The sequence below is a fragment of the Thermobia domestica genome, chromosome 1, assembly GCF_964235325.1.
Source record: "Thermobia domestica chromosome 1, izTheDome1.hap1.1, whole genome shotgun sequence".
NCBI lineage: Eukaryota > Metazoa > Arthropoda > Insecta > Zygentoma > Lepismatidae > Thermobia > Thermobia domestica.
The window spans coordinates 385,650,521-385,676,546 of record NC_137454.1 but is presented as its reverse complement, the minus strand read 5'-3'; the positions used below and the strand labels follow the sequence as shown (position 1 = coordinate 385,676,546).

At 36.3% G+C, this 26,026-nt stretch overlaps 2 protein-coding genes across 3 annotated transcripts in view; one reads left to right on the top strand and one right to left on the bottom strand.

Moving 5' to 3' along the window:
- Nucleotides 1-5,018, bottom strand: part of LOC145664972 (uncharacterized) — a 39,118-nt gene extending 34,100 nt beyond the window's left edge. Inside the window, exon 1 of one of the 2 annotated variants that reach the window (XM_081732140.1) lies at nucleotides 4,805-5,018. Coding sequence is in view for 1 of the 2 variants with exons in the window: in XM_081732130.1 (XP_081588256.1) it covers nucleotides 4,587-4,759 (173 nt within the window). In the remaining variant the exon portion in view is untranslated. Of the gene's footprint in view, nucleotides 1-4,586 lie in introns of both variants that reach the window. The other variant, XM_081732130.1, reaches the window with a different exon arrangement.
- A 2,456-nt stretch (nucleotides 5,019-7,474) lies between these two features.
- The window catches only part of obe (activating signal cointegrator 1 complex subunit obelus), a 230,274-nt gene continuing 211,722 nt past the window's right edge, over nucleotides 7,475-26,026 (top strand). Inside the window, exons 1-4 of the mRNA XM_081732076.1 lie at nucleotides 7,475-7,629; nucleotides 13,987-14,138; nucleotides 16,002-16,108; nucleotides 20,101-20,252. Coding sequence (XP_081588202.1) covers nucleotides 14,005-14,138; nucleotides 16,002-16,108; nucleotides 20,101-20,252 — 393 coding nt within the window. The 5' untranslated portion in view covers nucleotides 7,475-7,629; nucleotides 13,987-14,004. The remainder of the gene's footprint in view (nucleotides 7,630-13,986; nucleotides 14,139-16,001; nucleotides 16,109-20,100; nucleotides 20,253-26,026) is intronic.

Sequence of the window (26,026 nt, the reverse complement as noted above, 5' to 3'; positions counted from 1 at the left end):
AGTCATTTCAGAAGGACAAAAAGATAAACAGTTGCTCAAATGAAACCATTATACAGAATTATATATAAATCGGGAAACTCCCGCCTTAGGCATTGGGAAAATACTGTTATTACTCTGAATATATCTGCATGTATTTTAAGGTCAACGTATCATAATCAGTACGCTAAAACTGAGGTATTAAATTACAAATTTAGTATGTAGGTATCATTCAATAAAATTAAAACAAAATTGAATCCAAGCTAATGTTGGAAGCTACGTAGGCAGTTAATAAACTTTGCCAATTTCTATCAATATATTTAGGTAACCTTGGTTTCTTTATAAAACAACAAGTATTCAAGCAAGCAGAAATAGTATAGAATTTGGTTTCGTTTCGTATGACTACGCTTAATATCTTTATGTAATACTTAGGTTATTAAGAAGGAGACTTTCGCTTAAACTGACATCCGAACCACTACTTGGTTTACACTTGAAAGAAGGGTTGTGGTTCGGCATAGAATTGAACATGGGACGCCTTGATTAAAAGGTGAAAAGAAGATATCTAATGCAGATGGTTTGATATGTGAAAACGACGCCATGAAGTTCACACGATTTAAAGCATTTTTCGTTCTTTTTGGTTTAAACCAGCCAACCCTGTTTACTAGTAAAAGAATATAACCTGGAAACATCTATGAAATGAGGCGGAACCCATAAGCTATGTGCTTACAGACGAATCCTATTATTTCTATACATAGCTTTCTATAAATATCCCAATAATCGTTTCAGAAGATTAGTTAATAGAATTGATTGGCTTTTAAACACATAACTTCCAGTAATCAAATCGATTTCTTTACTGGAAGCTTAATTTCAGAAATCTCGATACACATTCACATTAAATTATAAACGTAAATAAACGAATTAAACAATGAAACATGATTGTAATACCAACATCCAATAAAGAAGGGCGTCATTGTTTTATTTTGAATTATTGCACCAGACCTTTGTGTCCTGTTCAACCTCATTTTACCCCTCCTCCGCCCCAGTATCAATAACCCTAATTCGGACACTGCTTATATTACAAAGAGAGAATTGCAATTTTTCTATTAAGTTTCTGAAAGAGAGAACTTTAAAAAAACAAATGGACCAAAGATTAGTGAGGGAAGGGAACACATTTACATGAAAATAAATTGGAACATACGCCGGCCTACGCTTTCTTTACTTAACAGATGTATTGTTTGAAACCAAAAATGCGAGTTTTAGATCCTTGCACTTAGGTTGAGAGCGGAAGAGACCAAATCACTTAACTCATCCATAAGAAAGCTATGATGAAATGAATTTGTATGTCAATGCAGTGTGTTAAGTCATGATCCGTAACGATAAAGCTATCCGACACATAAGGCATCTAGTAACATGAGAAACGCAGTGTTCTTATTAGTCTCGTTTACGCACATCTCCCATCGCTGACACACCCGACCCCTACGGATGCATCCCCGTCCAGGCACACCATATTCGCCGCATTCTTACTCGGTTAGATACAATTTTGTACTTCTTAGTGACCAGCTAGCATAGGATTGTTCGTATTGTTTGCACTGTCGTTCTTATGGCATAGGTCTCTACAAGCTGTATTTATACCCATAAATGTTAAGCTCTCCCAAAGTGAATCTGCACCCAGAAATGCAATTCCTCCCACAGGAAGTAAATCATACGCTGCTAGGAATGCATTTCGCTATGAAAGAACAATATAAATCACGAACGGTTTTCTAAACTAGGACAATACCGAAACAAATTATTCTTGTGTATTTCCTCTACTTTAAATATCACCCTAGCCTTATATGCTACTTGCTCGCTTTTGCGATATACGGCTGCACACATATTCCAATTAGCTAACTGCATACACAACTTTTTAAGAAATTAGGAAAAGACTACGACTAAAATATACATTATAGTTATAATAATCAAAAGGCATCCCCAGATTCTCACTCTATAAACTAGAAAAATCGGTGCTATCCCATATTGTGAGTACATTAATTTGTAAAATCCACGCAAGAAATATGTTACTTAATTTCAAAACAAGATTGTGTAAGTAACTTAAATATATCGGGGTATTACCTCTCACATGTATAATAATGTATAAACAGGAAATCTAAAGTATCTCTTTACCACGTCATACTCCATAAGGAACCAATGATGAAAAGTTAGAATTGGTGAATTTTCGGGTTAAGTGTCAGAAAGTAGGTCCAGAAATATCAAAAATATGTAAAAATTTACAGGAAACAAATGGTAAATTGATTATTTTTCGTAGAATTCACAGTAACTAAACAAGTTTAATGGAGCTATGGTGTCAGCCATTAGGGGTGATGAGGAAATTATTTTCCCATATTCAAAGATGGGAGTTCGATTTCCCAAATATGACGTTTTGTGAAGCGACACGGATTATTGAAATTGAGCACTAAGTTTGGCAAATACACGAAGGCACCGAAAATAAAGAAATGAAAAAATAGTTACATATTCAAATGTTTCGATGGTGCGAAAAAGAGATGAGCACATGGAAGGTTATTTATCAGAGTAATTGCACAAGTCCTCTACCACAAACGAGAATTGTTTATAGTTTCCTGAAGGCGATGTGAGAACTGTACAAACCAAAAGGTAAGTAGTTGCAGTGAATATATTAACGAACTAACCTAACGTAGTGTCTTTTTTTTTTTTTTTTTTTTTTTTAACAAAATCATCGTTTAGCCGCAGGCTCACTATCGCTGACGCGCCATACGAACCCATTCCCTCACGTCACTACGCCTCCTGCTGCGCTCCTCCCTTAACCTGGTTAGATAGCACTAGTGTGTTTTACGCTATAGTTTTTATGATATATTTCCGGACACAGTATTCACACGCAAAACGACAAAGTGTTCTTAGAATGAATGTACACCGAAGAATTCTTGAGTAACACTTTCTAAGATAGCGACAGTGAATTTCCTGCAAAATTTTATCGTTTTCAACTGAAAATTCTGGACCTACTTTGTGGCACAAATGCCGAATTTTCTAGTGCAAGTATTTTACTTATGTTTTATATAAAGTGATCTCCACAATTCTCATTTATGTGTATATCTAACGTCATTGACGCACCTCCTTCCTACAGACACTTCCCGTGCGGGCCTCCCTGCTACAAACCTACCTTGATTCTGTCAGACATTCGTGCTTTCGGTGCAGTTTTACTATACGGATCGATAGATTGTAAAATGTACAGAAAAATTTGGGCAAGTCTTTAATTTGCCCATTTCATGTCGAGAACAGAACCTACCCAACCCCTGCGGGGCTTCTCTAAACCCGTTCCTACTATTACTATTACTCCTACTACTACTTATACTATAGATCCGTATAGTAAAACTGCTTCTAGTGACCACCTAGCACAGGATGCTTCGTAGTATTACCACTGTCGTTTTCGTGGCATATGTGCATACCTCATATTGATATTCAACCCTTCCAAAGTTAATATGCATCCATTATTACAACTCCTCCATTCAGAAACTCTCTCTAAGACAGTGAAAGTGAACTTACTTGTAATGGAACTTAATATTTCGGATATAGTATACATGAAGCTGCATCAGTTCCCGAAGGAGCAGGACGCTCACACTTTTAGGGATTATTCATTGAGTATGTACGAACTTACAAAGAGGGTAACAAAGCGACTTTTATTTACTTATCGACTGATACGAAAATAAAAAAGGAACGTCCCTATACTTTATATATGCATGTGTAGTACCCTTGTACATTATCTATGACTCTGTGTGTGTGTGGGGGGGGGGGAATTTAACGTATATCACATGTCTTGTGCACATGGATACTTCTTACTATTGCACTACGTAGAAAATTTATGGTATTTCATGTAGAAGTGGTAATAGAACACAGAAGAAACGCAGATCAGGGGGTTCTCATGTATACTATTACCAATATTTCATTAACATAAGTAGGCTATAAATTTCATAAAATGGGATAGCATGCACACATTTTTTGGCTAGCTAACAAATATTTGGCTTTTGTACCGCATCGCCGGACCACTTTGAAAACTGAAAAAAAAGCACCAAAGTGTATTGCATTCGGGTATATTTTGTTGGATTACATTAAGTTACGTTAGATTACGTTACATTAGGCGTGCAGTATTACTTTAATACGGATCCATAGTATGAGTAGTAGTAGTAGGAGGAGTAAGAGTAGTAATAGTAGTAGTAGGAACTGGTTAGAAGCCCGACAGGCGTTGGTTGGGTTCTGTTCTCGACATGTAATGGGCAAATTAAAGACTTGCCATTTTTTTTCTGTACATTTTACAATTTATGGATCCGTATAGTAAAACAAATGTATCTCTCCGCGAAATAGTCCATCCGCCTCCACATACATTGCCGCTAACATCATCAAAAACAATCAACAAATACAACCACTTTCTTAACTTTTACTATTCCCCTTACTTCCCTTGACTCATTCTTTCTCACAAACTTAAATAAATTCTCCAATTGACCCGGTAAATTTCCTGAAATTGGTCAAGCGATACGGTACTTAACCCAAATATTTTTATGTGGATCACATCCGCATACATTGCATCAAACAATAAAACAACATACCACAAATAATCGCAATCTACTGTCCTTTTAAGATATTTACAAACTCGTCGACATGATAAAATATCATCTAAATCACAGTACAAAAAAATCTTGATCCAAATTTCTTCTGGTAATAACTCATGTACAGTTTCGTAATGAATTGCACTGTCGTTACTCCCACGATTGCTATCCATTGTCAGCTGTTCAAATACTTCAAAAGTTAAAACGGTATTTGATACCTATACAAATCCTATTGAATAAACTTAAAAGTCCTGTTTGAAATAGTCCATATTTACAATACATATATCTTATTGTCTTCCTAGTTTGGTAATAATTGCCACTAGTTTTCATCCCAAAAGTGCAAGGTGAACCTGCAGACGAGCTTGCGAATTAATTCAATCATCATCTTCTTCTATTTAAATTACTCTATATAGCGTTGCCAGATTCACATAACGCGACAACCGTAAGCAAGATAAGACTGGCCAGTTATCCTGTAGATAAAAAAGAAAACTTTCAGTTCAACCCATCGCAATGGTGTCCTTTAGATTAAGGGAGACGGATGATTAAGGCATGTAAGTGATGGTGGAATGAAATGTGGGAGGAAATGGGAGTGCTTCGAGAAAGCCAAGAAACCTTGTCGGATCGAACCAAATACCCTACATACTAGAAGTAAGCGCTGTATCGCTGTCCCATCGTGCTTCCTTGCCCTGCAAAGGACCATACAAATAAGTTGCTCATAAAGGAGCTTTACTTAAACTAAAACTAACTAACTCTATGGCCTATGGAACCCGGAGGTTCAGTGCCGCGTTCACAAAAGCTCTCCACTGACTTCTATCCTTAGCTAATTGCATCCAGTTTCTACTTTGTATTCCTATCTCTGCGAGATCCATCTTAATATTGTCCTCCCATCTGCGCCTAGGTCTTCCTATTGGTCGTTTTCCTATGGGTCTACCAGTCAAGACTTTGAAAGCGTTTCTACTTTCTTCCATTCTAGCTACATGACCTGCCCACCTAAGCCTCCTAGACTTGACGACCCTAACAATGTTGGGTAAACCGTATAAACTATGTAGTTCCTCGTTATGAAGCTTCCGCCATTCTCCATTCTCGTTCCTCTTGGGTCCGAATATTCTTCTCAGGATCCTGTTCTCAAATACTTTCAGTCTATGTTCTTCCCTCAGAGTAAGCGACCATGTTTCACAACCATACAGAACAACAGGCATGATTATCGTTTTATATATTTTAAGCTTCAAATTCCTCGACAGAATTCGCGACGACAAGAGATTTTGAACCGAATAGTAACACGAATTCCCTGCTTTTAGTCGACATTTAATTTCTTCGTGAATATGATTTTCGTCTGTTAATATTGATCCTAAATATTTGAAAGTATCCAATTTATCAAAAGCATTATTTAATATTTTAACGCCTCCACAATTTGCCGTATTACGGTCCCGACGCACTTCCATGTATTTAGTTTTCTCTGCATTTACTTCTAAACCCATGTCCCTGCAAGCGTTTAATAATATCTCTGCATTTATTTCTACTGTTCTCCTATCATCCCCTATTAAATTTATATCATCAGCATATGCCATAACCTTATATGTTTAATAAGGAGCTTTACTTATTAAACATATATAACCTTCTTTCTCTGTATCCAGAATTGTTTATTGCTTTGCTTTGAACGATAAAGCATTAGAGCATATAGAATGATAATTATTTTAAAACGTAGACTTAGTTTTAATATTAATTGATGGCAATACGAAAGGCAATATTACGATGGCAATATTACGAAAGGAAAACAAAGGATTTGCCCATCATCAAATTTAAAGTTAATAATATCATTCTCCAAACGGATGTCGTCACTCTTCCTTGAATGAGTTGAATGCGATTTTGAGATCAAATTATACAGAAGACAACTTGTCATGCAGCATTTTGGAAAACGAAACATTTCAGTTTATCGTCACACGATTATACCCTTCAGACTAATGGGGCGTTTACACTTAGTCGATTTGCGTTCGATTCAGTTGAATTGACGTCACTTTCAACTTAATCGACCGTGTAAACGGGACTTCAATTTAATCGCTTGTTGATCGAAGGCGACTAATCGACTGGCAACTGAATTGAAAGACGTTCTATTTTCTTCTGCTATAACACCGCAAATTGTACCAATTACTGCTTGCTAGGACATCTTTAAAATTGCCAGTCGATTTCGAATCGACCAGAGGAGAGCGAGTCGACAAGCAGCATTCAATTTCGGTTGAAACAATTGAACACATCCATCGATCTGATTCGGCCTAGTTGCTTCGATTTAGTCGCAAATGCAATGAGTCGATTTAGCTGTGCGACTAAATCGACCAAGTGTAAACGCCCCATAAGGGAAGCGGATGATTAACGTAAGGGAATAATGATGGAAAACAGATGGAATGAGAATGTTTGTGGAAACAGAAGGCCCCGAGAAAATCCACGAACACAATGTTGTTCACTATAAACTTACGTGGCAGAGGATCACACCAAGGATCCCATGCACAAAAGATAAACACACTACCACTGAGACATCGTGCCCCGCTGCATTATTTTGGAATTGCCCATTTTACGTGGAGAACAGAACCCAACCAACCCCTGTGGGGCTTCTAACCCGTTCCTACTACTACTACTACTAGTACTCCTACTATTACTACTTCTACTACTTATGCTATGGATCCGTATAGTAAAACTGCACGCAAAATTCTTATCAATCTCCATTTAAAAGATAGATAAGTAAGTACACTTACACTAAAAGTAGATAATGTTCTGTTTACTTTATTATTAAATACGGTAAGCTGTAAATTGGTCAAAGTTTAAACAATTTTATCGATATTCTATGGGTTAATTAGCTGTTTTCTGGTGGCACCCTTTGGCAGCACTGATAATCTCCAAAATAGAAGAAGAAGAAAAAGAAAGCCGTGAGAGGACTAATATTAGGCTATTTGATCTGTAACTATTAGTGCTCTAAACGGAGATTATTGGTGATTTTTTACTACAGTTTTTCTTTGTTATATCTGGAAGCGATGAGGTAAAACTTAGTTCGGTAAGTAGTTAAAAAAAAGTGTTTCTGATAATGATTGCGTATAAAATTACAGTGACTTACTCAATACTTGCCACTGACAGTTCTTGAACGTGGCTATTTTCCGGCTGTCACATCTGATAGGAGGTACTAACTGCAATAATATTTCTTAATGTGAGGAATATGAATATATATTTTCATCTAAGGGGCTGCAGAACAACAATAGTATAATTATCCCTTTGCATAACGGAACGGAATTCATTAGTACAAGGATTATTTATTGTTTTGGATTTATACGGGATTTTCCCGAAAGTAATGTACATTTGTAACAGTAAATGATCTGCATATTTGTAACATCGCGTGCAACAATTTGTTTTTTATATGGCGGTTTTGTTTCTTTCATTAAAAATGAAATATTATTCCAACGCTTCAGAGAGCTTGTAAACCAATTGGCATAATCTATAATTAAACTAAACTTGAAATAGGTTGTCAAGATAGTTGAACAGTGGTAGGTGAAGTATATTTCTTTTAATAATTCCGTAACAAAAATGAAAGCAGATAGAAATAAGAAACCTTAAAAGAAATCTGAATTAATTCGAGGAGCAAACAACTATTGCACAAGGTTGCAACATAACATGATATATTTTTCCTATTTCGACTTCAGTGATTTCATTCTAAGAGTGAAATTATAACAATCAATCATTGTTCCAATTCACAAGAAAGGCGACAAAACTGATTGTAATAATTATCGAGGCATTTCTCTTCTGTCAACATCCTATAAAATTCTTTCAAATATTCTATTAGCAAGACTGACCCCATACGCAGATGAAATTATTGGAGATTATCAGTGCGGATTTAGACGAAATCGATCAACTATCGACCAAATATTTACCATTCGTCAAATACTCGAAAAAAAGTGGGAATACAATACCCCGGTACATAAACTATTTATTGATTTTAGAAAGGCGTACGACTCGGTTAGGAGAGAAACATTATACAACGTTCTTACAGAACTTGGAATACCGAGAAAACTAATTAGATTAATTAAGATATGTTTAAATGAATCCCAAAGTAAAGTCCGGGTAGGAAAATTTTTGTCCACGAGCTTTCACGTCGAAAATGGCCTGAAACAAGGAGATGCGTTGTCGCCATTATTATTTAACATTGTTCTGGAATACGCTATAAGGAAAATCAAAGATAGCAACCAGGGCCTAGAGTTGAACGGTATTCACCAGGTTATGGCATATGCTGATGATGTAAATTTAATAGGGGATGATAGAAGAACAATAGAAAGAAATGCAGAGATCTTATTAAACGCTTGCAGGGACATGGGTTTAGAAGTAAATGTAGAGAAAACTAAATACATGGAAGTGCGTCGGGACCGTAATACAGGAAATTATAGATGCGTTAAAATATTAAATAAAACTTTTGATAAAGTGGATAGTTTCAAATATTTAGGATCAATATTAACAGAGGGAAATCATGTCCACGAAGAAATTAAATGTCGACTAAAAGCAGGGAATTCGTGTTACTATTCGGTTCAAAATCTCTTGTCGTCGCGAATTCTGTCGAGGAATTTGAAGCTTAAAATATATAAAACGATAATCATGCCTGTTGTTTTGTATGGCTGCGAAACATGGTCACTTACTCTGAGGGAAGAACATAGACTGAAAGTATTTGAGAACAAGATCCTGGGACGGATATTCGAACCCAAGAGGAACGGAAATGGGGAATGGCGGAAACTTCATAACGGGGAACTACATAATTTATATGGTTTACCCAACATTGTTAGGGTCGTCAAGTCTAGGAGGCTTAGCTGGGCGGATCATGTAGCTAGAATGGAAGAAAGTAGAAACGCTTTCAAAGTCTTGACTGGAAGACCAATTGGAAAACGACCATTAGGAAGACCTAGGCGCAGATGGGAGGACAATATTAAGATGGATCTCGCAGAGATTGGAATACAAAGTAGAAACTGGATGCAGTTAGCTAAGGATAGAAGTCAGTGGAGAGCTTTTGTGAACGCGGCATTGAACCTCCGGGTTCCATAGGCCATAGAGTTAGTTAGTTAGTTAGTGAAATTATAGCAGCAATATCTCACTGTTCAAAGGAAATACGGTAACCCATTTCTAATGTATGTTTAGCAGTACAAACATACGTGAGCTTGATCTGAATACGAATTATAAAGTTTGCATGCATTAAAAAATAAGGAATTTATTCTGAAGTTGGTGGTCCGTATTGTTTACAACAGCTACTTCTCATCTCGCGTGCACGTGGATAGTTCTTACTGTTGTACTACCTACAGAAATGATTCTATATCATATGCAACTGGTAATAGAACACACAACAAACCCAGATCACGTTGTGTTCACACTCCAACATAGAGTATGAATACAGTGTGATGAAAAGGTTTGTTGTGTTCTGTTACCACTTGTACATCAAATAGAATCATTTTTGTAGGTAATGCAACAATAAGAATTATCCACGTTGTCGGGAAATGCGATATGCGTTTTCAATTTCCCCCACACATAGTTATACATTATTAAGTACAAGGGCAAATTTCAGTACGAAATTCAGGCTGTGATCCACTGTGAAGTGCTGAAACCTCATCTCAGCCAACCTATCATATGTCTTCCAGCAGTCGGTATGAATGATTGTACCAGGTTCCACCCCACTTTTGAAGAACGGGTTGAAGTTAACGAGAGCAAATAACAATGGAAAAGGAAGATGGAACAAAAAACGCTGAGGATCTACATTAATAATGCTTGTCCAGCATTTTCCTAGTAGAAAAGAGGAAAAGACTCGAAAACTCTTATTTGTTAGATAAGACTCGTGGCCACCGAACGTAAACGTGGCTTGTGCGAGCTCGCCTCCATCTCCCACCATCTTGTCTTCAAATCTTTATTTTATTTATTGAGTTTCTACAAATCTTTAATTTGCTATCACTGTTCATGGAAATAGATTAATTAAAGAACTACGAAATTGTCGTAAATGATCCAAAATTCAACCATGCAGCACAGGCACTTCCACTCACTCCTTCCATCTTCTCTTCCTCCTACTGCTGTCTTCACCTACATCAATGTGTGCAGACGCAGTTGCATTCACTGACGTTGCATCAAACTTTTGAAACGCGCTACGCGCTACTCGTCAAAACAAAGCAGGACAGGGGAATCCGGGTACGCTTTGTTTTCTTCTCCAATCACTCATTAACTAATTCCAACCAACTTTGCTACCTACTTTCTAACATCCTAGATAGTCAATCAATAATTCCTAAAAGTATGGCGTTTTTCCTCCTTCCCAAACGGGAAGTGCGTCTCGTATACTTTAACCTGGTTCCGTTCTGTACCAAAGTTTAATATTTATTCACATAGTATTGCCGAGTATGGCTGCCAACTGTACGGGTTTAACAACTCAGATACGGGTGTACGGGTTGCTGTTCAAAATGTACGGGTGAACTGGCTTTTTTTTTTTTTTTTTTTTTTTTTTTTTTTTTTTTTTTTTTTTTTTTTTTTTACTGTGAATTATTGAATTTGGAAAACACCTCTCAATTGGTCTGATGTTACTGATATTTTGAATCATGTTAAAGTTAACGTAAACATTGACAAGATGTATTCAGAATTCACTACTTTAAAAATAGTGCATAGCGAAATTGATCAGTCTTCTTTTGTTAATTGCAGGGTGGATTGATTTAAATCAGTCTGATTTAAATCAAGATTTAAATCACTTGATTTTATTAATAAAAATCGTTGATTTAAATCAAATTTCGAAATAAAATAATTTAAAGTGAAAATAAGTAAAATCCCGTTTCTGTTCTGTTATTTCGGTTACGGAAGTTAATAATCATAATACAATGAGACTCAAGTATACAGTATGTACAGCATAGTATGAAAACAAGTGTCATGCACAGGATGATTAGGGAAAATCCCGTTTTGAACGGGTAACGGAGCAATACTGCTTTCTTCTCTTCGTAACAATGGGTTTGGGTTTTAAAATCTTTAACTGTTCCAACGGGGAAATCACCATCGACATTTAGGACGAAAATTCTTTCGCGTGCGCGTCTGCTTGTTTGTTCCCAGGAAATAGGGCGTATTTAGAGGGGTCTTATCCCCTCTCCGATTTTTTAAAGATTTATAACTTTAGGGGAAATTTATGTATTTCGTGCCTCAAGCTAGTTCCAATTTTTTAAAAATATGCCCCTACCAATTATCAGTAACTTTTGTGAAAAAAGTGACATTTTGATAAACGTTGCTATACTTTTTCCTTAATGCTTAACCTTATAAATTATATTACCTATTTTCATTCTATTAAAAATAGAATTTTCATTATTCGATTAAAATAGTACCAATAAACTTTTTTACTGCGTTTTTTTTTTTCAAGGACTGGAGGCATTGTAGAACATAATACATATGCTTTCACGACTTTCTGCGTCAAGACAGTAAGTGATGACGACATAAATTTAAAAAGATATTTTTTGTTATGCCTATTATTCTTATTTTTTGGCAGGCTTACATTTGCATTCAAAAGACTGAAATTTTGCACACTCGTTCAGCGCACCCCTTAGTATTTTTCAGATGTTTTCAGATCTCTGCGTGAAAACAGGGGGTCCAGAGGGGAAAATCTTAATAAAAGAAAAAAAATAACAAAATAGACTTTTCCGCGATTCAGATGGAGACATACGAATGGTACCGTTTGAACGGCTGTTCTATTCTAAAGAGAATGACGTACGAACCATGATCCTCGGATGAATAGGGATGTTTCAGGAAACTGTCACCTGATATCCTCTTTTATACGGGAATCTGGGGGGTATTTTTCGCGGGCTTACTTTTGCACCTAAAAGATTAAAATTTTGCACATTTATTCAATGCACCCCTTAGTATTTTTCAGTGTTTCAGACAAACAGGGGGTTGGTCCAGAGAGATAAAAACTAAAAAGGATATTTTTAACAGAAAATCCCTTTTTTCGTGATTTTTCCGCCCCAGATACACGATGGAGACATTCTACAATTGAAAATCTTTTTTATTCTGAAGAGAATAATGTACAAATCACGACCGTAGAATAAATAGAGATGTCTGAGGAAATTTTTATATTACATGCGGGTTATCTGGGGCATTGTGGGAATGTTCTTAGCTCATTGTTAAATATTTTCCTTGCCCTCAGTATTCAAGATAGCTTGAAATTTTATACACACATTTAGTACAACCCTTAGTATTTCCCAATTGATTTTGAGATATGTACGTTAACACAATGGAGTCCAGAGGGGATCAAAATAAAAAAAAAAAAAATCCATTCTCTCTCAAAATTTCCCGCTTCAGGGACATGATAGGGAAATGTGAATGTTACCGTTTCAAAGGCTGTTCTATTCTGATGAGAATGAGGTATGAACCATGATCCTAGGATAAATAGGGATGATGATGTAGCTGCTTGACTGAAAGTCCATAATTTTCCTTTTTTAAAAAAGCCATAATTTAAGAAACATTGTTTGGGATTAACAGAGATTAACAACTGGGGATTAATTCAAAATTCAACCCTAATACTTTCATTTAAATGGCATAATTAGCATTTAATACTAATTCCTAATGCTTTTTCTTCAGTTCGCGACTTGAAACTTACGAGGAGAAAGATTTGATTTAAATAAAAAAAAATCGATTTAAATCAAAAAAATCAACAAAAATGATTTTTTTTAAAAAAATCATGATTTTTTTCCACCCTGGTTAATTGTAAATGGTTAAAAGTTTTTCAAGTTATATCTGACTCAACAGAGTTGATTAATCTAGTTGCGTTTGTATTATCAGTACCTGTAAGCAATGCATTTTGTGAAAGAATGTTTAGTAATGATGGGAAAAGCTTGGACTGATGCAAGAAACTGTATGTCTGAAAATCTACTGAAATCTGAACTAATGCTAAAAATTAACTTTCACATGACCTGCAAAGAATTTTACTCTTATGTATAAAATAATCCTGCTCTATTGAAAAATGCTAAAAAAATGAAAACAAGTCTGTTCAGAAACTGAAGCTTATTGAATCGTCCGACAGGCTTTTTCTCGACATTTTAGCGGTCAAACAAGAAACATATGCTTTCTGAACCCTGGGTGTAACAAAGTATTAATTAGGACCTTCAGACCATCAATTGACGAAATTCCGAACTACGAAGTCCGAGGAATATAAAGGAACAAAACCATTGAAATACATTTGGAATCACATCACGTATAAATACGGAATCCACAGTCTACAAAAGATCACTCTCTAAAAATGTGGAATTAGCACTCAAAGTGTTAAAGTTTTAGTGAAACCTTTGTACAGAACAAAGTCCCTAAGCCAAAGAAGAAATTTTTTTTTTCATTCATTTGAAGAGTTATCTCATTTGTGTTGTTTTTCGCTTTTCAGGTAGAAGTTATCTGCTAAATGGCTGTAGTCCAGAAACCTCGATTAACTCGTGCCCTTAGGGCTTTTGCGGGTTTGTCAACACCAAATGCAATTGATGCATCGACTTTGGATTCAGGAGGGACAAAAAGTTGGCGAAAACAAAAATTAAAAGAGTAAGTTTTGAATACTGTTTGTTTTCTAATTTCATTATTATGTTCAGGTTTTTTGTTATTTCTGTTTTCAAGTAAGGAGAGGAGTGAAGAAAACCTTTTTAATCGTTAGCAAAAAGAAAGAAGGAATCAACCTACATGCCAAGTAAGTTTTTACTTTCTTTAATGTTTGACCCAATGCATGTTAACCAGACTTAGAAGCTATTCAGCTTATGAGGTTTCATGAGATTGTCAGATTTTTTTTCGAATTTTCTTCATCTCTAATTTCGTGCATTGTGTTTGTGTTTCATGCAAATACATTTGATTTATTTCTTTTATTTATTTACATAATTCCAGATACAGCTGATCGTCAGTTTACTCTGGAATATATAAGAAATCTAAGAAATGATAACATAACGCAATAATAATAATATCATCTAAGTAATAACAAGAAAGAGTTGACAATACCTGACTAGAATTTATCCATTAAAATGACGTAATGCAGGGCTATATGCAGTTTCAGAATTAAATAAATCAACATATGTACGTGACATTTCGTTGTATAACTTAGGAAGCCTGTAGAACAGAGAGGTTGAACTATTGACAGTCTAGGTTGTACTATGTGTAAAATATGTGTGTTTATCTGAACGGAATTCGGAAATACAACTCTGAGAGTACCATTTCGAATCTGAGCTGTCCATGTGTGAGCTTGTACAGATATTTGAGATCACTGATTTTATGTTGAATATTTATTGTCAGGTAGTTGAATATTTAGTGTTTTCTCATCCATGTCAGCAACGTGACTATATGAAACGTGGATCTCACTTAATGTGGAATCCGAACAACGTGAGTACCCGCCGGGAATTGAACCCGGATCTTCCACGCCAAAGGCGCGTACCCTAACCGCTTACCCACGAAGGAGCTTTTATGCAAATTGAAAATAGCGATCTATTTTATTTACGTATAATGAAGTATTGTTTCGGTAACGTTTATACAATATAGTCGTTTTCCTTGTGCAAGTGCAAAAGCAAACGGAAGTGATAGTTTATTGATAAGAGTTTTTTTTTTTTTTTTTTTTGAATGCTCTTCTCATAAACAACTCGAGCTATTTTCTTCATATTTCATTAACCCCTTTAAAATACAAGTAACATCTTGAAATTTCTAGACAGTGGTGGTTCAATCACGACAGGAATTGTACAGTCCATGAGGTCTGAATGGCTGAGAACCGACTTCAGGAACAATAGAATAGACGACTGTCGAGGGAGCGAACTTTATAGTGTAGACTTAACTGATCCGTAATCCGGAGACCCTGATTTCATTCTCTGTTCAGTCATGCACTTTTTTTTTTAATATATATCGTAGAATTTGCACCTATAGAGAAATTGTTGCTATATAAAATCGGTTATTTCCTCCATACAGTTTAGTTTACAGATTGTATGACGTTTGCGAGATAGTGCATACACTCTTGTTTATACTTTCCTATATATATATATATATATATATATATATATATATATATATATATATATATATATATATATGTGTGTGTGTGTGTGTGTGTGTGTATGTGTGTAAAATTCCTGAGATACGATAGTGTGATTACTAGTGGCAGAGATCATTAGTAGAATTCTCTCTTGAGTAAAAGAACCATTAAGAGTTTGCTTCGAGGATTGAGTTTTCGGAAGGTTTTCCCAAAAATGGCTCAGTTTATTTTGTTAATATTTCATAAATATATGCTTGTTATTGTGATGGTTTCAAATATAATGTTCCAATTCTTTATTTATTTCTACATCATCGTTGTTAGTGCAAAGCACTCAATAAGTAGCATTAGTCTTAAATAGTTATGCTCGATAGAAGATATATTACTTTTTTGTTTATTTCTTCCAGAGGCATATCTTGGAAACAGATCCAAGACATTGTGGAGCAGGAATCATCTCTAAGATGCATTCAAGAAAATCTACAAAGCCTGCGTGATTTGGCAGAAGAATTGTGCGGTAAGTGATTTTGTTTGTTTGTGTCCTAGGATATAAATGTAGGCTAGTTAGTTAGTAGAGATTAGTTAAAAATTTTAGGAAACAGTGTTACTATTTATATTGTAAAATTTCTTGGGTAGAGCAATAAAATGTACTCGGGATTTGGACTTTCCCTTCACCTTTTTATTACAAAAAGTCTTTATGTACACAAATTATAATAAGTATTCCTCTATATTTAGATAAGATTAGATAGGAGCCTGGTGACCAAGCGTCGTGGGCTTTGAGGTGAAGTACTCTCGGTGACCAAACGTCGTGAGAGGGGTGTAGATTAGGTATCTCTCTCTCGGTGACCGTGCGTCGTGAGAAAGAGGGAAGGAACCCGGTGACCAAGCGTCGTGGGTATAAGGATGGGTACCTCTCGGTGACCATCGTCGTGAGAGGGGTTTTAGGTGTTTCGATCAATCCGGGAAGATTGATGTTGGTCGAGGAGTGCAGGTCCTTTTTATCCTGTCTTGTCGGCTTCCTTCCTTGATTCTCGTCCTTCCGACTGTTGGCGATGATGATCGACTCCTCTTCGGGACCGTCATCTGTTTTTATTTATTACTAACACATGTAGTTCACACGTGGTTATTGCATGACGTGTAGACATGCAGAACCTTACAATATTTTCTTATTATTTTAAATTTTCGAAATTGCAGATTTAGGATAAAACAAGGAAACGTTACGTATCTTCAGTATGTTTCTACAAATTTAAGAAGTCTTAAGAAGAAATTTAAGATTTGTGATCCCGAAAGCTGTTTTTTCTAATATTCTCGAATACAGTTAACCCTGAAGAAGATTTCATTACCGTTGGAAGTCGAAATTGTCGGTTAATGAAAAAATAAAATGCACTGTAAGTTAAAAAGCTAGAAACGGTTTTGTCGATCCACTGTCCACTTCTTCAGTGTGGCTCAAAAATTAAATCTGCGTAATCTGTTACATTGCTTGGTCGCGTCCAAGTAAAATATTAAGGAGAAATATGTATAAGAAAACAGAGCTTGCGCCAGGCTCGAATTTTTGCGAGTCAAATTGATTCTCAATGCAGAAATTTGAGTCAACAAACAAAATTTGCGAGTCAATTACTAGAGTGGACTTATCAATGAAATTCTGATTAATTAGAAAATATATTAATACATATTTTTATATTAACTTTAAAAAAATAGAGTACTTACCAAATTCATAAGCATCACACCATTTCTATGTCAAATTTTCTACACAGTTTTCAGAAAAAAAATTGGCAGTTTTTCTTTCAATAAGGGTTAACACTACATTCTTTTATAACACACAGACAAGAACCTGACAGTTTTTTCATCAGGATAACAACACTTTTCTTCTTTAGCTATATACAAACAAATTTGAAAAGTTACTTTCGTCTCTACTTCATCATCTCAAAAGCGGCTACTGCTCTACAGAATAGAAATTCCGCTACAGGTAGTTCAATTGGTGCTTAGGCACATAAATGTGTTCAAACTTGAATCTTTCAGTGAACTTCTGTGGCTGTGTTTAATTCTGTTTTGAGTACTGAATGCTCTTTTTCAAGGAACACTGCTTAGTTGCAAAACCAAAACACAAGAAGTCAAAAGCAAATAATCAGGGGAAATTTCATTTACTTGGGAATTGTCATCCACAAACTTGCAACACAATTCAAGCCAATCAGTGTGTGCTTGAATATAAAATCACCTCACATTCTTTCCTTATTTACAACAAAGGGAAATCTATCAACAATCATCTCCAGCTGGGAATTTCCATAGGTAGCAAGTTTTCCAAGGGATGTAGGATACTTCTTGGGATTGAAAATGACATCAAACGAGTTTAAAATGTCTAGGTAATCATTTGGGAATCTTGCATCCAAATTATCTAAATATACATTTGAAGAAATGCATTTCAATCTTTCTTCATCATGACTAAATATCCAACGTCAAATTTGGACAGGAGCAACCTAATAAGAGATGGGGATTCCATCAGCAGGAACTTGTTGAATACCTATTATAAAAACATACCAAGAAAGAATACGTTCGGTGTCCTGATGGTTTGGATTCCGTGTTGGTCGTAGGTCCACGTTTCATATAGCCTTGGTGGTCAAAGGAACACTAAACCAGTCCAACCTATTCGCATCATTTTTTTCTGCTCATATTCATCCGCAAAGCCATGCAATAGGCTTGCAACTTCTTGTGGCATGGGAGTACGACTCCTTCGCATCTTGTTTCTTTTCTGTTACATACCTAAAATCCACTCCAAAGTTGTGAAAACACTAAACCACCTCCACTACTATAATATGCTTGTCATTTAATGTCAATTATGAATTCACTGTTGCCGGATATCGACCTTTACGAGAGACAACTTAATAATTTTATTTGCAGCCAAAGTTTAAAGGGGCCGCGGTGGCTGAGAGGCAGAGCGCTGAACTCTTGTGCATGGGGCCTATGGTTCGATCCCAGGTAGGATCAAGTGAACTTTGTGGTGGACAAACACTGTATTCGTGGGTTTTTTCGAGGTTATCCTGTTTCCTCCCACTTTCTTTATTACACAATTTCATTCATTTATCATTACTGTACCTGTTATTTTGCCTAGCCGGTATAACCGTAAAGCTCAAAGATTTTATTTAAAAAGTTCCAAGCTTAACACACTGTAGATAAGTGTTGGTTAAGCAAGGAATGGGAGACAATAATTAAATAATATAAGTACGTACAGTATTGACACAATCAGTATAAACTGGCGACTTTCCCTTCCCCAACAATAGAACATACATTTTGAGCCCGCCGTTTCACTTTACCATGTTATGTATTACCGGCAGCGAGGACAAGCTTTTTTTTTTTCTTTCTTTCTTCATTGCACTGCCATAGTAAGTCTAGTCTTTACTTTTTTTATGTTTTTTTGACTTTTTCCTCCTGCTTTTACTTGCCCTAAACAATACTCCAGGGCAGGTCCGAAGATTTGCGTGTATAAGATATTTTCAGGAACCAAAGTTTCACGTAAGTAAAGTGATTTGCCGATATCGTTTACTAGATGAGTAAACTTATTACCACCTTATTGGAATCACGAGATAGTACAGTATGAAATATGAGAAATTATCAGAAATATTGCACTTTCTGAATTAAAAAAAAAATCAAAACGTTTTAAAAAGGGAATTTTAAAGGGAAATTCGAAAAATTTCCCTCCGTTACTTCCCTCTTGTATGCAGTACTGGAACAGTTTGTATACTACCTGTTAGCCTGTTTCATTAGCTTTCAAACGAGGTATAATATGTAACATAACCCCAAGTACAGGGTGTGCTAGTATGTTTCAAACAAAAATCGATAAGTGCAAGATGCAGAAAAAGTTACCTCCACCCCTATCTCCGGAACGAGAGGGAATAGTCCCTACGTTCACATAGGCATTTTTGCGTAGAATGACCTCCTCTACCACCTCCCAAAATCTTTGACTTTCCTCATCGATATATATTGTGGACAATGGAGACCACAGTGGCTCAGTGGTAGAGCGTTCTCCTGGTGCAGGGATCCTTGGTTCGATCCCAGCATGAGCCAAGTGAGGTTTGTGGTGGACGAATACCGTGTGTGGGTGTTTTCTCGGGGTTCTCCCGTTTTCTCCCACTTTATTCATTCCAACATTTCATTCATTTCTCATTGTCACTATCTCTTTTAGCCTAGATGGCATAACCGTCCGACGTAAAACTGAAAGATTTCATTTCATTTCATGCTGTGAACAATGTTAATAGAAGGGGAATACTCTGCTCTTGAAAAAGTGGTGCATTCCGGGGTAAGTGCAATGTTAATAATTAAGAAAAAGAAAAAAAAACTTTAAATAATAGTTTCTGTAAATTAGCTCCTGTCGCGGTGTACTTGAGGTCGGAATATAATGGGAAATTGAACAGGTGATCGTGCTAACCACTAGCTTAATCGGGAGTCATTCTTTCCTTAAAATATAATGAAGTATGGAGATCTCCACTTATTTTTAAATGTTTGTATTTGTTTTAGGTGGTGATCAAAGCAAGGAGGTGGTAGATGGTGCTGCCGTCTATCTTCTTCATTTGTTTCTGGAGGAAGATATGGTTTCCACGAGACATCTACGGCTGCTCAAACAAATGTTTGGATCTGTCTCATCTAATATGGCGAACAAAGTGTTTAAGGTATGATAAAACACTGTTCTTGACGAAAAATAGTACTGGCAGAAATGTAGGAGCACAAGAAACCATTGAGTTAAGAGGTTTACATACCATGGAACTTAACAGTATTCTCATTACTTAAATAGAGGCGCGGAATTGTAAAGAGTGAAATATATAAATGGGTCGGCACCAAACCTAAGGTTTCTGATGTTGTATTCTGGTTCGATACTACTGCACTACTAGTCTTCTAAACTCAGAAGAGATGCATCCACAAAAAATAGAATTCACTAACTGAACCTGCGCTCTCTACACAGCGCACCATTCACTTATGAGCATGAATCTCCTTGTCATCCCTTACATCTGTACATGCCCCTTTACAGACACAAGTAAAAGACGTATTGATAAAAATCGGCAAGGGGTACCATAAAGGCGACATTTTTTTCGATTATTTTTTTTTTCAATATCTCGCACCGTTTGCAAAATTTGAGCCTACTACTGGTTGGAGTTTCTAATTCATGAATGACCAGTGTTTTGCATGTAGTGTATGTAATAAGCAAATACATTACACACACACAGAGAGTTAATTATAACGTCAGTGATATATTGTGTTCATTGGGCAAAACACTCCAAGCAATAAAGATTCATTTTAGTCTGGAGAAATGGTTATCCTTCGTTTTTCATTATCATTTGGTCATGAAACAAACGCCTGAGAGATATGCAACCACTATACAAATATGTGGTGTTGGAATGTATAACTCGTAGGATGATGATTTACTTTTTAAAATGTGAATGCTTCCAGTGTACCCCTAAAAAATGTAATAAAGAAATAACGGCCATTTGTTTTTAATATTCGATTAGAATTGAACAATCTACACAAAATTTGCAATCGATCAGTAAAAACGGTATCTTTCTAGAGCCGATGGTTCCCAAGAACTCACTGTCGAAAGAATTGACCACAAACATATAAACTGTTCTTGCCCACAAACATATAAACGTAGCATTTAGATAATGAACCATTAAATACACTAGAAACAGCTATAAATAAAAAGCTTAGTACTCACCGCAAACAAAATATTTCGGAAATTACTAATTCCATAGTAATTTCTGGAAATAGTCCTTAGATGAACATTTGGTCAGCGATGAGTACTAAGCTTTTTATTGATAGTTGTTTCTAAATTTAATCACCGCTCGCAATATATAGTGATACATTAAATACACTTTTTAAGCATACCTAAATATCGAGATCCAAACATGAAAATGGTAAAAAAGTATTATCTTCGTGGATCGGTAGAACGTTAAATTAACAAAAAGTGTGAACAGTCTTGTATTACGTCATTGAGAAGTCTTGTGACCAATCGTTGGTTTTTCACTTCAGTTCAGCGTTGCCAGGCGGAGGGATACAATAGGCACTTTATTTACGTTAGGATCACTCTAACAGTGGACATGATTTAGACTAGCAGTACATTCTACTTGTGTAGACCATACTAAAGCCGGAGTATTCCCTTTAAATCCTCTACCAAATTGCATTTTCAGTCTGAAATTCAACATTCTAGGGATGCCTCCAGGGTTCTGGAAATGCTGTTTTAAATCTTAATTTAATTAGCTTTGGTCTATTTTGAATAGAAATTTTTACAATATATCTTCCGCTTGATTATATGCATTTCTACAAGCAAGAAACTAAACTTTCCAAGTCATCTGTAGAGAACGTCTTTGGGGTCTGTTTTGTACATTGGCCTACATAATATTTTATGTCCTCTAAATTCTAAAATAGCACATTACTCCAAAGTTGTTTTCGTTTTTCTGAAGTATGAGAAGATAAGAGAGCACTTTTCAGAATTTAGGTGTGCCAGCAGTAGTAAAAATAGGAGCATGTTAATCTGCAATTCGTCGCTGCCAAAAGGATAATTTTTCTCTCGGACCGCGTGACTGAGTGATAGAAAAAATTAAATGAAACCATTCAATTTTACGTCCCACGATTATGCCGGCCAGGCTAAAGGAGACGTTGATGATGAGAAATGAATGAAATTGTGGAATAAAGAAAGTGGGAGGAAACGGGAGGACCCGGAGAAGACTCACAGACACGTTGTTTGTCCACCACGAAACTCACTTGGCGCGAGCCGGAATCGAACCAAGGACCCGATAAACCAGATGTGAACGCTGTGCCACTGAGCCACCGCGGCCTCGACTAAGTGATAGAGCTCTTACTGTAGTATGTGGAGTCTGCTTCGATCCCAGCTCGCGTTAGTGTACCTTATGGTGGACAAACACTGTGCAGGTGTGTTTTCTCAGGGTTCTCCCGTTTCCTCTCACTTTTTCGTTCCACCATCTCATTATCATCATCACCGGCCTAAAAAAGAAAAAAACTCATCGGAGAACATGGAAATGAGTGCTCAAAGTACAAATATGTGTTCCTTATGCTCTGTAATTTACATATTACATCCAGCTGCAAACAAATGTCTAAACCTATTGTACAATAAAGTATCACACCCGTTACGAATTCTGTTTTTTTTGAGACACATAGGAGTCTAGATTTGCCAGATTTTTGAGAAAAACATAAACCTTATGGGAAAATGTAAGATCTGGTAACCATATAGTTACAGGGCAAAATACTGAAGCTCAGATTTTTGTCTATTAAGGAGAGCTAATATAGTTCGTCAGGAACATGGGTTCTTGGTAAGTGATATTCATAATTGGTCTCTTTTTTAGTGAATGTAATATCTATTGTGTGTTCTCGTAAGCTGCTTGTCTAAAAACATATGGCGCAAATATTCAGTACCGTTTTGTTCACGTTGACCCCTTCGCTGTCTATACACAACTACCAGCAGTTGTGGAGGTCTCTTAAACATCCAGGCAAAACCTGTGTATGGATGCTTCTCAATGTACATCTGTCACAGCCTTTTGAATTGCTAGAATATCTCAATGACGTTCACTTTTAGTAATATTTCATTACCCAAGTGGTAACAAGTAGGGCGAATGTGGATGTTGTGGAAGAGTTGGGATATCTTTTCTGGCCAGATATTTCTGTACCGATAAGGCAGGTTACTGTTCATTAGCATCGGAAATGAACTACTATCCAAGTGGCTACAAGTTAGTCAACGGTCCCCAGTTGTCTGAGGTAATTATTTCAGTATCACTGTCTGAAAGTCGTTCATCGTTTTTTCGTAAAGTAAAATTTCATGGTGCGCCACACTTCGTATGTCAGTGAATGCAATCGATCAACGTTATCTTTGTTTCTGATGGCTTCAACTTCAACTTCTTCAATGCTGATAAACTACGACCTCGCCAATTGCACTTTTCGCTTCGTTTGACTGTCATATTTGTAGCATTGTCATCTTTGACAGTAATGTCAATTCTAATGTGGTGTTAAAGCTCCCTCGTGGAGATATACTTAGCGTATAGGTTCGATTCCCGATGGGAACACATGTTTAGACCCTACGTTAAACTAAGCTCCTTCTTGGCTAAGTGGTTAGCGTACGCGCCTTTGGCGTGGGAGACCCGGGTTTGATTCTCGGCGGGAACTCATGTTCGGATTCCACGTCTCACATAGCCTCGCTGCTAAACGGGACGTAAAACACAATCAACTCAACTCAACCTACGTTTAAACTGTAGATTCACGTCTCATGTAGCCTTGTGCTCAAAAAGAGAACTCTAAACCAACTAAGTAATGGAATATAGTATTATATGTAACCATTTCCAAACAACCAACAAATGGATTATTTGTGACTGGCCATTTCCAAAAATTTGATGACAATAGTTCTTTTGATTTGCCTCTGTTCCTTTGTTGGCATATTAGAATAGGTTTTTTGCATTAACTTTCCGTTTCCCCAAACTATCCTGTAAAATCTGTTGACACCATATTCAAATTCAGTACATATGATATCATGCGAAAAGCAGCATTAGTTTTCTTGAAGTATACTAGGTTTCAGAACAATTCGATTCTTAGCATTGCATGGAACACACACACGGCTCTGTCCCTTGGCAACAGACCATAAATATATGAAAACAATAGGCGGCCCTTGGTTAGAAAGAGGAAAAGAAGTTGCCAAACGTCCTTTTTTCTCCAAATTTCTTTTATTTAATTTATCACAAAAAGTATTAACCCTGCAATAGGCGCGCGGATTTTTGTGACATGGATAGTCGCGCGGGCTACCACTGTAGCCCATTTGTTTTTATTTTATTATATGGGCAAGTTTGTTAATATTTTTATCTTTCTTGTAAAGAAATGTATTTATAAACTGTTTTAAGGGTCTTATACCCAATTCGAGAAATATATTTATTTTGAAAGCTATGTATATACAAAGAAGATCATCGCCAATAATTTTTCAAAAGTAATACACGAATAGGACTGTAAAAGTTATTTGTGTTAAGCAATAAATGCACCAATCTGGTGCATATCGAACTTTTCTTCATTGTAAACATATATGTCAGAATTATTTAAAAAAATACGCATTATTTTACAAAAAGTTTACAAACAAAGGTTACAGATAAACGTATTATCGACAAAACATATACCTTTTCAGCGAAATACTTTTCATGATCTCCTGCTATCAAAAGTTTGATTACGTTGAGTTGAGTTGATTTTGAGTTTAACGTCCCGTTCAGCAGCGAGGCTATATGAGACGTGGACCTACTAATTAACGTGGAATCCGAACCACATGAGCTCCCGCCGGGAATCGAACCCGGGCCTCCCACGCCAAAGGCGCGTACGCTAACCGCTTAGCCACGGAGGAGCTCAAGTTTGATTACGATTTTGCATAATGATACATATGCTATTTACTCTCATATATTTTTCTTTTCCTGTTTTCCTATTGAAGATCCTCGAAGCATGTCCTGCACACACGTGATTGAGTGGTCAATGCGCACTTTCCTTCAAGCATTGATCACTCATCAAAAGCATCAAAATGCCAAAAAGGGCACGTATTTCAGTCTCGTCTGTAAGTTTTGCATCACGGTCACGTACAAATCTAGCTCTGTCAATGTAAATATTGCCACAATCAACTATAAGTATGAAAATGTTTGGATTTAAAAATAATTGCAGACATTCAAGTTACGACAACACAGACCTAGCCTCACCTTTAGGTCCAGGAAAACGAAGCAAAATCTTATGAGCACGAGTACAAATATTAGGAGTAGGAGTTTTTTTCATCTGAAATTGTCTTTGGCTACTTTATAACTTATTTCAGAACTGTGTTTATTATCACTATCATCAGTGATTCCTTCCACCCGGAATTCTCAGTAACATCTTCTGAATTTTTACTATTTCTGTGACCGAAAAATGCAGTTCTTAGGTTCCAAAATATTCTTTACCTCCACTATCGTAATCTAGAAAGCATTCCTCATCAGAATTGGCATTTTGCAAATTCATTGACCATCTGATCAACACTCAAACTATAATGGAATAAGTTTGACGTTTTGTAACATTCGTGACAGCAATAGTCGCGCGGGCTACATATGTAGCCCATGAAACTTTCAAGCAGAATAACAGTGAGCTCGTTTCGATTTTATGTTCGATCACACACTAAACATGCAGAATGATAGTTGATAGAAAGGTACACAGACAACCTTTGTGTTAGCATCTCAAATTACCTTGCGGCAAGGAAAACAAAAAAGCTGGGCTACAATGCAGGGTTAACATTATGTCTATTTCTCACTTGTTTTCCTTTCTTGTTTCTTCTTCTGCCTAATTACATCGGACATCTGGCAACATCCATCGTCCTAACAAGGGTTGGGTTGCCCTTTTTGGTAGTGGTGTGACACTAGGCTCTTATGTTTTGAAACGAATAAGAAATTCCTCTAAT